We start from the raw sequence: 13,491 nt of genomic DNA, 5'->3' as shown, positions 1-13,491 counted from the left end.
TTGTAAGGAACGAAGGGCTTGTGCGGCTGTTGCGCCTGCTGTTGTTGAGGTTGTTGTGCTTCTGTAGGAGAGATTCGGGTTAGCTCTGTAGTTGTTGAAACCTCTATTGTAGCCACCTTGGTTCTGCATGTAGCATAACTCCTCAGTTGGATCAACCTCCCCATCTGGGACCTGTATCTGCTCAGCTTTACAGACAGAAATAACCTGCTTCTGTTGACCCAACAAAATCCTGTCAAATTTCTCATGAAGAGCCTTGATTTCCTTCCTGGTGTTGTCATCAGTATCGTTGTTGCTCCTAACAGTCCTATCATAATCCTCATTGTAGTTCCCGTCAGATTGAGCTAAGTTCTCAACAAGCTCCCAACCATCTTCAACATCCTTGTTCAGGAAGTTGCCATTGCTTGCATTGTCAAGCATCATCCTGAACTTAGGCAGAACGCCCCGGTAGAGAGTACTAAGGAGGGATTCCTGACTGAAACCATGGTGAGGACATTTAGTAGTGGAGCTCTTGAATCTTTCCCAAGCTTCACAGAAGGTTTCACCATTTTTCTGAGCAAAGCTGGAGATTGCATTGCGGAGCTTAGCAGTCCGCGAGTTAGAGAAGAACTTCGCAAGAAAAGCCTTCTTACAATCATCCCAAGAGGTGATGGATCCCTGAGGTAAAGCTTTTTCCCACTGATGTGCGTTGTCACCGAGAGAGAATGGGAACAAGCGCAGCTTGAATGCATCTTCGCTGACACCATTGATCTTTGTGAGGCTGCAGAGCCTGTCAAACTCGTCCAGGTGATCAAGAGGGTCTTCCATCGGCAAGCCATGAAATTTGTTGCCTTGAATCATAGAGATGAGACTACTCTTGATTTCAAAATTATTGTTTGGGATGGAAGGAGGCACAATTCCCTGACGCTGCGTGTGGGTGTTAGGAGCATCACCAGCGCCAATGTGCCGTGGTTGGCGTGGCATATTGTTTTGTGCACCAGGTGCATGAGGGTCGTGTTGTTGGTTATCCATACCAACATGATCTTGTTGATCTAATCCGACTTGATTCCTTTGCTGTCTCAACGCGCGGGGTAAATGATCGATGTCGTCACAGAAAAGGAGATTATGACTGCCTTGGGAGCATGTTTGCATGCAAGAGAGAACTCAACAGCACTGCTCGAGCTGTGTGTCGAAGGAGTGTTCCTGAAGCAAACAGATAGACAGCCAACAAGTCAGTAAACGAAAATAAAAGAAAAACAGCTTGATCTTAAGAGATCTGAAATCTTAAATGTAACAGACAAACACCCAACTGGCAACGGCGCCAAATTGATAGTAAGATTTTACTACTCTACTGAAGTTCAATTCCCTAAGCACTTAAATTGTCATTGTAGTACAAAGGGTGTCAAACCAAATGGGTGAGCTATTAACCACAAAAGATGCAATCAAATCTAGCTAAGTCAAGCGAACCTTAGTTTTGATTTTCTAACAACCTAAGTGAGCAAGCAACAAAAGAAAAGGAGAACTAATAGCAAAACTAAGCAGTGACTAACAAAGCTAAGCAGTGACTAACAAAAGTAAGCAGTGACTAACAAAGCTAAGCAGTGACTAACAAAAGCTAAGCAGTGACTAACAAAAGTAAGCAAGCTAAGCGAAACAAGCAAAACGTAAACTGATGCAAACAGATGATAAAAGAGAGCTCGTGAGGTTGGGTATCAATGATCCATGAAGTAACTTAATCTTAATACAAAGATTCGATAAAACTTTAAACAAAGCTATCCCTAGACGAAAGATTCAACAACAGTTCAATCCACTCTCGTGACAGAGACCCTCAAGCCAAGTTACCTCCAGACCTAAATCTCTTTAGTGAAGCATAACAAGGCAGGCATTAACAACCAATCAATCAATGTCAATAAACACCCTAGACAACTAATCTCTTAGGTTAGGCACGTAAATCTCCGGTATTAGCTAGATCAGACATTTCACCAAGCCCTCTCGGGTGGAAATGCCTTGGGTCAAGCTTCAGATGATCAGAAAGAAGCTAGCATGAAGAACACTAATCCAGAAGGGATCTAAAAGATTTAAGCATCAAAACCCTAGAAAAGACTAAGAAAACCTCATGGATCTCACCCAACCTCAAGAACTCTAAGAACACTACTCAGAAATCATGAAGCTCAAGAACACAAATCCAGAAAATTCAATAAGCAACATTATGAAAAGAGATTAAAGAGAGATTAACAAGATTATATAAACTAAAGCATAAAAGAGAGATGTAAAACTATAAAAACTTGAAAGATTAAAAGAGAATTCGAATTACAAAGCCTTAAACACGTTTTGTTTCTTGAGAGAAGTTCTAGAAATAGCTAAAAAGGAGATTTTTTAGTCTAAACAAATGAGACATATTTATACTAAACTTGTGAAAACCCTAGTCAAAGTCAACGATTTTTAAGTCGGTTGATGCTTAGCACGATCTCGCTCTCCTTTGCTTCCAACAGCTCGATCGAGCTATGCTTTCTCCTCTTGTCCAGCTTTGGTTTCGCGTTCCACTTCAGCTCGATCGAGCTCTTCTTTGTCTCAGACAGCTCGACCGTCTTTTCTTTCAGTCAGCTCGATCGAGCTCTGCCTCTTGTGTCAGTCGCTCCACCTTGTCTTCTGCTTTGCATGCGTTAGGCTAGATTCCGCTTCAGTTGGTCATTCTGCCTTGGTTCGACTTCCTCTGCTTCACTTCGTCTTCCCAGCTCGATCGAGCTCTCTTTTGCCTTGCACTCTGCTCAGCTTCGTGTTCCCAAAAGCTCTCCAAAACCTGATAACAACTCCATATGCAACAATGTATGCAATGCTAATGGAAAACTACTAAGTGAGTGAATTTATGCAAGAATGAGACGCAAATGCTACAAACACAGGATGAAATGATGCTAAAGTGAATGCAAATGAGGATCTAAAACAAGTAAAATGCAGATACATCACAAGCCTAATGATAGTCTCTAGATCTAGCCTTATCTATGCTCCTTAGACATTGGTGTGATGCTAAGATGCTTGAGATCAGATCCTACCCTCTCGGTTATAGGACCAACATTAAGAACATCTAGCCTAGCAGAGATCTACAACAATCAAGCTTGACCAAATCAAACAAACCTCAAACACAACCCAACCTAACCCATCCTCAAGATCCTAAGCAACTACTCACAAGAACACATGATGAACAACAAAGTAATAAACCCAGAAAAAACCGAAACTTGCATCAATAGAAAGATAAAGGAAAGATCTACAATATTGAAGAAGGAATCAAACACGAATTCTTAATATCTTGAAAGTTATGGAACCAACAAAATCCAAGAATCTTATGTTTTTCTCCTTCAAGGAGGTACAAGATCTAAAAATAAAAGTGCAAAAGGAATAATTCCCAAAAGGGTAAAAGCTAGGTTTTTAACTCTCTAAAAAGCTGGACTCTTTTGTGGCTGCTGGTACAAGGCCTTTAAATAGAAAAAGTAGTGGAAGCCCTAAAAATGCTAAAAGACAAAATAGCTAGGCGGCTCGGCCAACTCGACCCGGTGCTCGGTCGAGTGACCGGTCGAGTTGGCTCCTCTTATGCTCCTTCCACTCGGTCGAGTCCCTCTCTGCACACGGTCGAGTGTCTGGTCGAGTGGGCGGTCGAGTGGGACTCCGGCCTTGGTTCTTCAGCCTTAACTCTCTTGCTTTCTTCTTATGATTGCTTCACTTCTCCTCAGCATTGCTTCCATGCTCCTTAAGCTCCAAAATCACCTGTTTATGCATGAAAAGATGCAAATGCAATGCAACTAAACTCTAATGCAAGAACAGTCCTAAAGCTATGCAATAATGGTCAAAATGGATAGCAAAAGATGCAAAAGATGTGAATATATAAAGGGAAAACGGGGTAAAATATATGAACATCACTGTCCATTTCCTTGAAGAGGAAGCACATGACTGGTGGGTGACAGTTATGAAATGGAAAGGTGGACAAGTCATAACCTTTGCGGACTTTGAGAGGGAATTCAACAAGAAATTCTTTCCTCCGGAGGCTTGAGACCGACTGGAAAGTGCGTACCTTAACCTGGTACAAGGGGATATGACGGTACGTGCATATGATGCTGAATTCAGTCGCCTTAGGCGCTTTGTTGGGAAGGAGATCAAGGATGAGAAAGCACAAGTCCGTCGCTTTATCCGCGGACTAAGGGTGGACATCCGCAACCATTGCGTGAACGGTGTTTGTAACTCGATCGTGGAAGTGGTAGAAAGGGCAGCCATGATTGAAGCTGGGCTGGAGGAAGAGAGACAGCTTAGACGCGTGAGGGTTACTTCGCGTTCGACCCACCTAGCCAAAACCATCGACCGAAAAAGGAAATGGGACAAGGTGGATAACGCAAGGTCCTACGCAAGGTTTGGGGAGTGCAGGACTTGCGGAAAACACCACAATGGTACTTGCTGGAAGGACGTTGGTGCATGTGGTCGCTGTGGAAGCAAGGACCATGCGATCCGGAACTCTCCGAGGATGGAAAATGGCGATGGGCCAAGTTCTTGCTACTTGTGCGGAAAAGAGGGACATTTTAAGAGGGAATGTCCGAAGCTTGATGAGGGAAGACAGAACCACCAACGTGGGAACCGGAGTGAGTAATCTTTACCGCCACTACCAAAGAGACAGGTCGTTGCACCATGCGTGTACGAGCTATCCGAGGACACTACAGCTGGAAATTTCAGGGCGATTACTGGTATGTTACGAGAACCTTTGTAAATTCAATTTGTGCATTACATAAATAATAATGCATGTGAAAGGGGGATATGGGTACTTATCATTCTAGAGGAATGTGTAGGGACCTTAAGTATAGGTGGTGTGGAAACGCACACCTTGTTTGATTCGGGGGCCACACACTGTTTTGTGAGCCCTGAAATGATAGGGAAAGGTGGGTTCAGGCAGGAACCAAACACCGGATATGGAACGGTCCGAGCAGCCGGCGGGCAGGCGATGTACCCGTCCGGAATGGTTCGAAGAATCTCGGTCATTGTCAATGGTGTTGATATGCCTACTGACCTGATCATTGTTCCACTCATGAAACACGATGTTATCTTGGGAATGGACTGGTTGGGAAAGTACAAGGCTCACATTGACTGTCACTGAGGGCGAGTAAATTTTGAGAGAAAGGAAGGAACGTTGAAATTCCACGGAATAAGATCAACTTCAGGAAGTTTGATTATCTCAGAAATCCAGGCGGAAATGATGCTGGAGAAAGGTAGTGAGGCATACTTAGCCACAATAACAACAAAGGAAGTTGGGGAAAGGCGGAATTGGATGATATTCCAATAGCCAACGAATTTGCCGATGTGTTTGAAGCGGTACGGAGAGTGCCGCCGGATAGGTCAGATCCGTTCACCATCGAGCTAGAACCGGGGATGACCCCTATATCTAAAGCACCTTACCGGATGGCACCAGCAGAAATGGCGGAGTTAAAGAAACAATTGGGAAAATTGTTGGAGAAAGGATTTATCAGACCAAGTAGTTCACCATGGGGTGCACCGGTCTTGTTTGTGAAGAAAAAGGATGGTAGCTTCAGGTTATACATTGATTACCGTGGGCTGAATGGGTTACAGTGAAAAATAAGTACCCATTGCACTAGATAGACGAGTTGTTGGATAATCTCTGAGGTGCAAAGTGATTCTCGAAGATAGACTTGGCCTCAGGGTATCATCAAATTCCGTTAGATCCAACGGACATTCGGAAAACAGCTTTCCGAACGAGGTACGGCCACTTCGAGTTAGTTTTCATGCCGTTTGGACTAACCAATGCACCGACAGCCTTCATAAAGATGATCAATGGTATATTCCAAGAATTCTTGGACAAGTTTGTCATCATCTTCATCGATGACATACTTGTCTACTCGAAGGATTAGGAGACTCATCAGAATCACTTAAGGGCAGTCTTGGAGCGGTTAAGGGAGTATAAGCTTTTCGCGAAGTTAAGCAAATGCTCGTTTTGGCAAAAGAGTATCTCGGATTCCTTGGACACATTGTCTCGGACCAGGGAGTGTCCGTGGATCCGGAAAAGATAAGGTCGATAAAGGACTAGCCACGGCCGAAGAATGCCACCGAGATAAGGAGCTTTCTCGGGTTGGCTGGATATTACCGAAGGTTTGTCAAAGGCTTTGCAAGTATGTCTCAGCCAATGACACAGTTGACGGGAAAGGACACTAAGTTCCAATGGTCGGAAGAATGCGAGAAAAGTTTCTCGGAGTTAAAGGCGATGCTCACAAGTGCTCCGGTACTGGTGCTGCCGAAAGCAGTCGAGCCGTACGTGGTGTACACTGATGCCTCAATAACGGGGCTAGGCTGTGTGCTGATACAAAAGGGTGCTGTAATCGCATATGCTTCAAGGCAATTGCGTAAGCACGAAGGGAATTACCCTAGGCATGACTTAGAGATGGCCGCGGTGGCGTTCGCATTGAAGATTCGGTGTTCATACCTCTATGGAGCCAAAGTTCAAATCTTCACTGACCACAAGAGTCTAAAGTACATATTCACCCAGCCGGAGTTAAATCTAAGGCAAAGGAGATGGATGGAGTTTGTCGCGGACTACGTCTTAGACATTGCGTATCACCCGGGAAAGGCAAATCAAGTCGCAGATGCCTTAAGTAGGAGACGTGGTGATGTGGAAGCCGAGAAAAATCAAGAAGCTTTGGTTTACATGATTGGGACTTTGCATTTAAATGCACTGTCTAAGGAGTTTAAGCCACTAGGCCTGGGAGCGGCTGATCAAGCGGATTTACTTAGTAGAATTTGCTTGGCTCAAGAAAAGGACGAGGAACTTAAGAGTTGGGCGGAGAATAATAAGACGGAGTTCCAGACATCGAACAATGTTACCATTGTGGTGAATGGACGAGTATGTGTGCCGCAAAACAAGGAGATAAGGGAGGAAGTTTTAAAGGAGGCGCACCAGTCTAAGTTCTCGATCCACCCTGGTTCGACCAAGATGTATCGCGACCTGAAAAGATACTATCACTGGAAGGGAATGAAAAGAGATGTGGCCGCATGGGTTGCCAAGTGTAAAAACTGTCAACTCGTCAAGGCCGAGCATCAAGTGTCGAGTGGACTGGTCCAAAGTCTGCCCATGCCAGAATGGAAATGGGATCATGTGACGATGGACTTTGTGACCGGATTGCCTATGAGTAGACTAAAGCATGATGCGGTTTGGGTTGTCGTGGATGGATTAACCAAATCTGCACATTTCATCGCAATCGCGGAAACAGATGGTGCCGAGGTAATCGCGAACCGATACATCGAGGAGATTGTACGATTGCACGGAGTGCCAGTGAGCATTGTCTCGGACCATGATACGCGGTTTACCTCACATTTCTGGAAAGCTTTTCAAAAAGCGCTGGGGACAAGGGTGAACCTAAGTACGGCCTACCACCCACAAACTGATGGGCAGTCCGAGAGAACAATTCAGACACTTGAGGACATGCTGCGAGCTTGTGTCCTGGATTGGGGCGGCAGCTGGGAAAAGTACTTGGTGGAATTCGCATACAACAATAGCTACCAAGCTAGTATTGGAATGTCGCCTTATGAAGCGCTTTATGGCCGAGCATGTAGAAAGCCATTGTGCTTGACGCCGGTTGGTGAATGGACGCTATTCGGCCCGAAGATTGTGGACGAGATGGCCAAAAAATTGAAGTTCTAAAAAATCAAGCTGAAGGAAGCCCAATACCGACAGAAAAGTTATGGGGACAAACGTCGGAAGGAAATTTTGTTTGAATTGGGCGACCTAATGTATCTTAAAGCGATGACATACAAGGGTAAAGGTCGATTTACCAAAAGGAAAAAGTTGAGTCCAAGGTACGTTGGCCCGTACAAGGTGATTGAACGAGTAGGTGCGGTGGCTGACAAACTGGACTTACCACCGAAGTTGGATGCCTTTCATAAGGTTTTCCATGTATCACAATTGCGGAATTGCCTAAGTGAGGAGGACGAAGTGGTCGAGGATGTGCCACGTGAATTGCGAGAAAACCTGACGGTGGAAGCAACGCCTATTCGAATCATCGATCAAATGGAAAAGGGAATGCGCAGGATAAAGATTAACATGGTGAAGATCTTTTGGAACGGCGGTGGACATGAAGAAGCTACTTGGGAGACTGAGAACAAGATGAAGTCGGATTATCCTAAGTTGTTTAAGGAGATGAGTGAAGACCAACTTGATCCGGATTCGGGGACGAATCCCTTTCAAGGGGGGGAGACTTGTAACGCCCGCGATCCTGAATAGGATCGTAGGCTGTGGCTTGATCCGGGATGGTAGGGAGATATCGGATAAGTCGGGGAGAGCTACTCGTTAGCTCGGTCAACGGGAAAAAAACGAGCCAAGTATGGGACAAAGATCGATCAGCTTCGGACAGCTCTCGGCCAGCTGCGGACAGTTTCCGGTCAGTTGCGGACAGCTCGACCAGCTAGTGTCAGTTAGACTAGCTGCCAGGGAGCTCGACCCAGCTCGACCCAGCTCGACCGAGCTCGACCCAGCTCGACTGAGCTCGACCCAGCTCGACCAGCTGGACGGTAGTGGACGGTGAACAGGTCAGCTGGGGAAGCTCGTGACCGAAAGGGCACGGCCGAACGGCTATGGCCAAACGGGTATGGCCGAGCGTACACAAGCGAACATGAGCGATTGAACGGATTCGTCCGAAGGGTGCCTTTTGGGGCCAAAACCGCGGCCCAGGACCCTATATAAAGAGGGCATTTTTCTCATTTAGAACACACCATCGGAAACAGAAAATCATACAGTAAACTCGAGAGTGCAAGTATAATATCAGGAAGATAGTTCCGAGAGATAGAGAGTTCAGCGAGTAAGACCTAAGGGTCGGAGGTATGGTACAGTACCAACCTTATGGTTCTGGGAAATGGGAAGTTGCATCTGCATAAGCATATATAATGCTATGGATGGTCCAGTTGTGCGGAGGAAAGGGGGTGCGGCTCGGTCTTGATACGGCTGAACTGATGCGCATGCTACCTGCCTACCGATCAGCGTACCATCCAGGGTGTCCGAGTACGAACGGTTCGGACGGAGAAAAGTAAACACGGCTCGGCGGCTGGACGGGGATCTGTACAGATACCTTGGTACACCATCCAACTGATGCGCGGGATAACTCTCTACCGGCCAACCATTGTACTGGGCGGTTATTATGATCTTGCGTGCATTGCATGATACTGTATGGCCTAAGGGAAAGGTTATTGATGGTTACTTGGATTTCAGGAAGGGAGGGTGATCGCGGAAAGGGAACTACTTAGGCGCGAGACACATGGCCGGGAAGATGAGTTGTGGTGATATGGGTAGCTAGGATCGATTATACAACTTGTACTAGCTTATTATACAAACTCATAAGTTGTATCGAATCCTTTGATTATTTAATACAATACTCGAATGTTTGCTTTACTCTAAGTTACCATATAGACTCTAATTATTGAATCACAGAATGCGAAAATGAACCTTGTTTAAAGAATGGATCCTAAAATATGACTAAGTAGAGAGTAAAGGACGAGAGAACCTCACCCGCCATTGTATGTCCGGGGTCGGGGTCTTTCAGTTTCCAAGAATGATCTTCCTAGGATAAATGGATCTTTTGGTTCCATATCCATGTCAAGGATCATGAAATCGGTAGGGATCTCCACTCTTCCAATCCTAAGAGACAAGTTTTCAAAGATACCAATTGGGTGCTTGATTGTCCTATCAGCTAGGACCAAATACAGGCTGCTTGGTTTATAACTGCTGAAACTCATCTTGTTGGCAACTGAAAGTGGCTTGATACTGACCGAAGCTCCCAAATCGCACAAGCAATCGTTGAAGATCTGGAAGCCTATTAAACATGGCAATGTGAAAGAGCCAGGATCCTCCAATTTCTCATTGATCCTCAGTTCAGGGTCTAAACACACTCCACTCCTCAAGATTGCATTCCCAATTTCTTTAATAGTTTCCTTCACCTCAATCTCCAGCTGAGCTGTTTCTTTGACGATTTCCTCTCGAAGAGCGTATGGAGGCAAGAGTTTAGGAGGTGGGGATTTTCGTTTGGAGATACGCTCTGCAAGCGAATCTAATTGGATATCAAGAGCTGCTCTGAATTTTTCCTCTAATTCCCCTTCTTCAGCTTCAGGAACTTGTGGTTGATCTGTCATCTGAACATCTACCTGATGGATCGCCCGATCACCATCGTCGGGTATGTCATCGGGTGCAGCCTCGAGTGGTGCATTGATTAGCGAATCTCGAACCCATGCTCGATTATCAACTCGATCAGTCTCCTCGAGTGGGGGAACGAGTTCATACTCTCATAAGTAGTACTAGTGCTCATACATCCCACTGTGGTCCATATCCTCCCCATCTTGAACATCATTGCCCTCAGTGAGGTAGTCATCAACATCTTCAAGAAAGATTGACTGGGCAGTAGCATAGTCTTTTGGGTTCTGAACAGCTTTACCCGGAAGTTGGCCAATTTTTGGTGTTGGTTGGGCGCTGTGATGGCTTTATAGGTATCTCAACTTAGTATTGAGAGAATGATACTTAGCGTTCAAGTCATTGTACCCATAATCGATCTTGTTGCTTATCTCTGCGAATTGTTTTACGTTATCCATTGCCGCCGATGCTTGACTCTGTATCACCTGCTGGATTAATCTGCGTAAGTCAGCCTCCTGAGATTGGTTATGTGATCCTTGTTGTTGTGGGAATCTAGGTGGTGCAATTGGCTGGTGGTAATTGCTGGGGTATTGCTGCTTAGGAGCATAACCTTGATTGTATTGGACAAAAGGCTTTTGCTGTCCCTAGTTGCCTTGGACTGCGGATGGGTAGATTTGGTCTTGAGGATTTACAACATTAAGGTTACGGTATGAGAGATTCGGGTTTGTTTTGTAGTTTTTGTACCCTTTATTGTAACCTCCTTGATTGTTGATGTAGTTCACATCCTCTAGCTGAGCATTCTCCCCATCTTGTTGCTGAAACTAGTCTTCCTCGAAGAAGGAATGAACATGTTGTTGCTGGTTGAGGAGTTTGTCCAATTTGTCATTTAGGGCTTTCATGTCGCGCTTGTACTTGGCATCATCCTCTCTAGAAGATCGTATTGTGCGATCATACTCCTCATTGTAGTGCCCATCAGATTGAGCTAAGTTCTCCACTAGATCCCAACCTTCATCAACATCCTTGTTAAGGAAATTACCATTACTAGCGGTGTCTAGCAACTTCCTTATATTAGGGACTACACCACAGTAAAGTGTACTTAACAATGAAGCATTGCTGATCCATGATGCGGGCATCTGCTGGTGTATCCCTTGAAACGTTCCCAAGCTTCACTGAACGTCTCATTGCTTTTCTGAACAAAGCTGGAGATGTCATTTTACAGCCTTGCAGTTCTGGAGTTGGAGAAGAATTTGGCGAGGAACGCCTTTTTGCATGCTTCCCAAGTGGTAATAGATTCCTTGGGAAGTGATTTCTTCCAAATGTGTGCTTTGTCACCCAAAGAAAATGGGAAAAGCCGGAGTTTGAATCCATCTTCACTAACTCTGTTGATCTTTGTTAGGCTACAGAGCCTATCAAACTCATCTAGATGGTCCAATGGGTCCTCCATTGGCAGTTCATGAAACTTGTTGCTCTGTATCATCTGGATGAGACTACTCTTGATCTCAAAGTTGTTGTTTTGAACAGCAGGTGGCACAATCCCATGTCTTTGAGTGTGAGTAGATTGAGCATCTCCTGCTCCTATGTTGGTCCTCTCTTGAGGAGCTGGTGGATCATTCTAATTATTCATGACCTCCTCAATTGTTGTTTGTTGCGGTTGTGGTACTTGTTGTTGACGGAGTAACCTTGGTATGTCGATGTTGTTGATGAAAGGACTCAAGTGTTGGCTACCATTGGATCATGTTTGCATGCACAATCTGTTAACCGAGTGAGTACACAAAGGTCTGCTTGATCCAGGTGATCGAGTGACGGGTCAGGTGGTTACTCGGGTTGTACCTGAAATGCAAAACAAACAAACACGAAAGTAAAAAAGTCAGTTCCGAACCAAAGTATAGAAAATAACTTGATCTAGCAAGTGCTGAAATCTTAAACGTAGCAAACAAAATTCAACCAAATGGCAACAGCGCCAAATTGATAACAGGATTTTCACCTAGGTTGGGATGATCGGATCAAGAAGCCAAGGATGAACAGCTCGAAGATATACACGAAGCTGGTGATCGAGTACCAACTGGTGAGTGTTTGCGGCGTGCTAGGGAGAGAGGAAGAAGAGGGGGAGTTTATATATGGAAATCCTTTTAACCTAGCTGCTCAGTCCTTCCCACGGGTCTGCTCGAGGCGGTGCACGAGGTTGAAGTCAAGTAGTTCCTCGGGTAGGTCTTTGGGTTGTTCTTCCTGCTCTTAGATCCTCTTTGATTGGGTACCTGAACCTGATACAAGGGGATATGACGGTATGTGCATATGATGCTGAATTCAGTCGCCTTAGGCGCTTTGTTGGAAAAGAGATCGAGGATGAGAAAGCACAAGTCCGTCGCATTATCTGGGGATTAAGGGTGGACATCTGCAACCATTGCGTGAATGGGGTCTTTAACTCGGTCGTGGAGGTAGTGGAAAGGGCGGCAATGATTGAAGTCGGGTTGGAGGAAGAGAAACAGCTTAGACGTGAGAGGGTTTCGTCGCGTTCCACTAACCCAACCAAAACCATCGACCGAAAAAGAATATGGAACAAGGTGGATAACTCAAGGTCCGACGCCAAGTTTGGGGAGTGTAGGACTTGCGGAAAATACCACAACGGTTCTTGCTGGAGGGCCGTGGGTGCATGTGTTCGCTGTGGAAGCAAGGATCATGCGATCCGGAACTGTCCGAGGATGGAGAATGGCGATGGGCCAAGGTCCTGCTTCTTGTGCGGAAAAGAGGGACATTTTAAGAGGGAATGTCTGAGGCTTGACGAGGGCAGACAGAACTATCAGTGTGGGAACCGTGGCGAGGAATTTTTACCACCACCACCAAAGAGACAGGGCGATTACTGGTATGTATGAGAACCTTTGTAAGTTCAATTCGTGCATTACATAGCATCATAATGCATATGAAAGGGAGGATATGGGTACTTAGCATTCTAGAGGAATGTGTAGGGACCTTAAGAATAGGTGAAGTGGAAACGCACACCTTGTTTAATTTGTGGGCCACACACTGTTTTGTGAGCCCGAAAATGATAGGGAAAGGTGGGTTCAAGCGTGAACCAAACACCGGATATGGATTGGTCTGAGCAGCCGGTGGGAGGTGATGTACCCGTATGGAGTGGTTTGTGGAATCTCGGTCATCGCCAATAGTGTCAATATGCCTACTGACCTGATCATTGTTCCACTCATGAAACACGAGGTTATCTTGGGGATGGACTGGTTGGGAAAGTACAAAGCTCACATTGACTGTCACGGAGGGCGAGTAAATTTTGAGTGAAAGGATGGGACGTTAAAGTTCCAGGGAATAAGATCAACTTCGGGAAGTTTGATTATCTCGGCAATCCAGGC

The 13,491-nt window shown here is 45.4% G+C and overlaps 1 protein-coding gene and 2 non-coding genes across 3 annotated transcripts; all 3 read left to right on the top strand.

Moving 5' to 3' along the window:
- The first annotated feature begins 475 nt into the window (after positions 1-475).
- Positions 476-582, top strand: LOC147921280 (small nucleolar RNA R71). The gene has a single exon (XR_015589858.1). It is a non-coding gene; the product is annotated as a small nucleolar RNA R71 (small nucleolar RNA).
- A 7,180-nt stretch (positions 583-7,762) lies between these two features.
- On the top strand, positions 7,763-8,239 carry LOC104762992 (uncharacterized). The gene has a single exon (XM_010486417.1). The coding sequence runs from the start codon at positions 7,763-7,765 to the stop codon at positions 8,237-8,239; it is 477 nt and encodes a 158-aa protein (XP_010484719.1).
- A 3,008-nt stretch (positions 8,240-11,247) lies between these two features.
- On the top strand, positions 11,248-11,354 carry LOC147921279 (small nucleolar RNA R71). The gene has a single exon (XR_015589903.1). It is a non-coding gene; the product is annotated as a small nucleolar RNA R71 (small nucleolar RNA).
- The last annotated feature ends 2,137 nt before the right edge of the window (positions 11,355-13,491 follow it).

Source organism: Camelina sativa, chromosome 18, assembly GCF_030686135.1.
Source record: "Camelina sativa cultivar CO46 ecotype springtype chromosome 18, ASM3068613v1".
Lineage (NCBI taxonomy): Eukaryota > Viridiplantae > Streptophyta > Magnoliopsida > Brassicales > Brassicaceae > Camelina > Camelina sativa.
Note: the sequence above shows the minus strand (reverse complement) of the source record. Positions and strands in the feature narration are given on the sequence as shown.

Excerpts from the sequence above, each read along its gene's own strand:
- LOC104762992 (XM_010486417.1), top strand. The coding sequence starts at position 7,763 with ATGACATACAAGGGTAAAGGTCGATTTACCAAAAGGAAAAAGTTGAGT.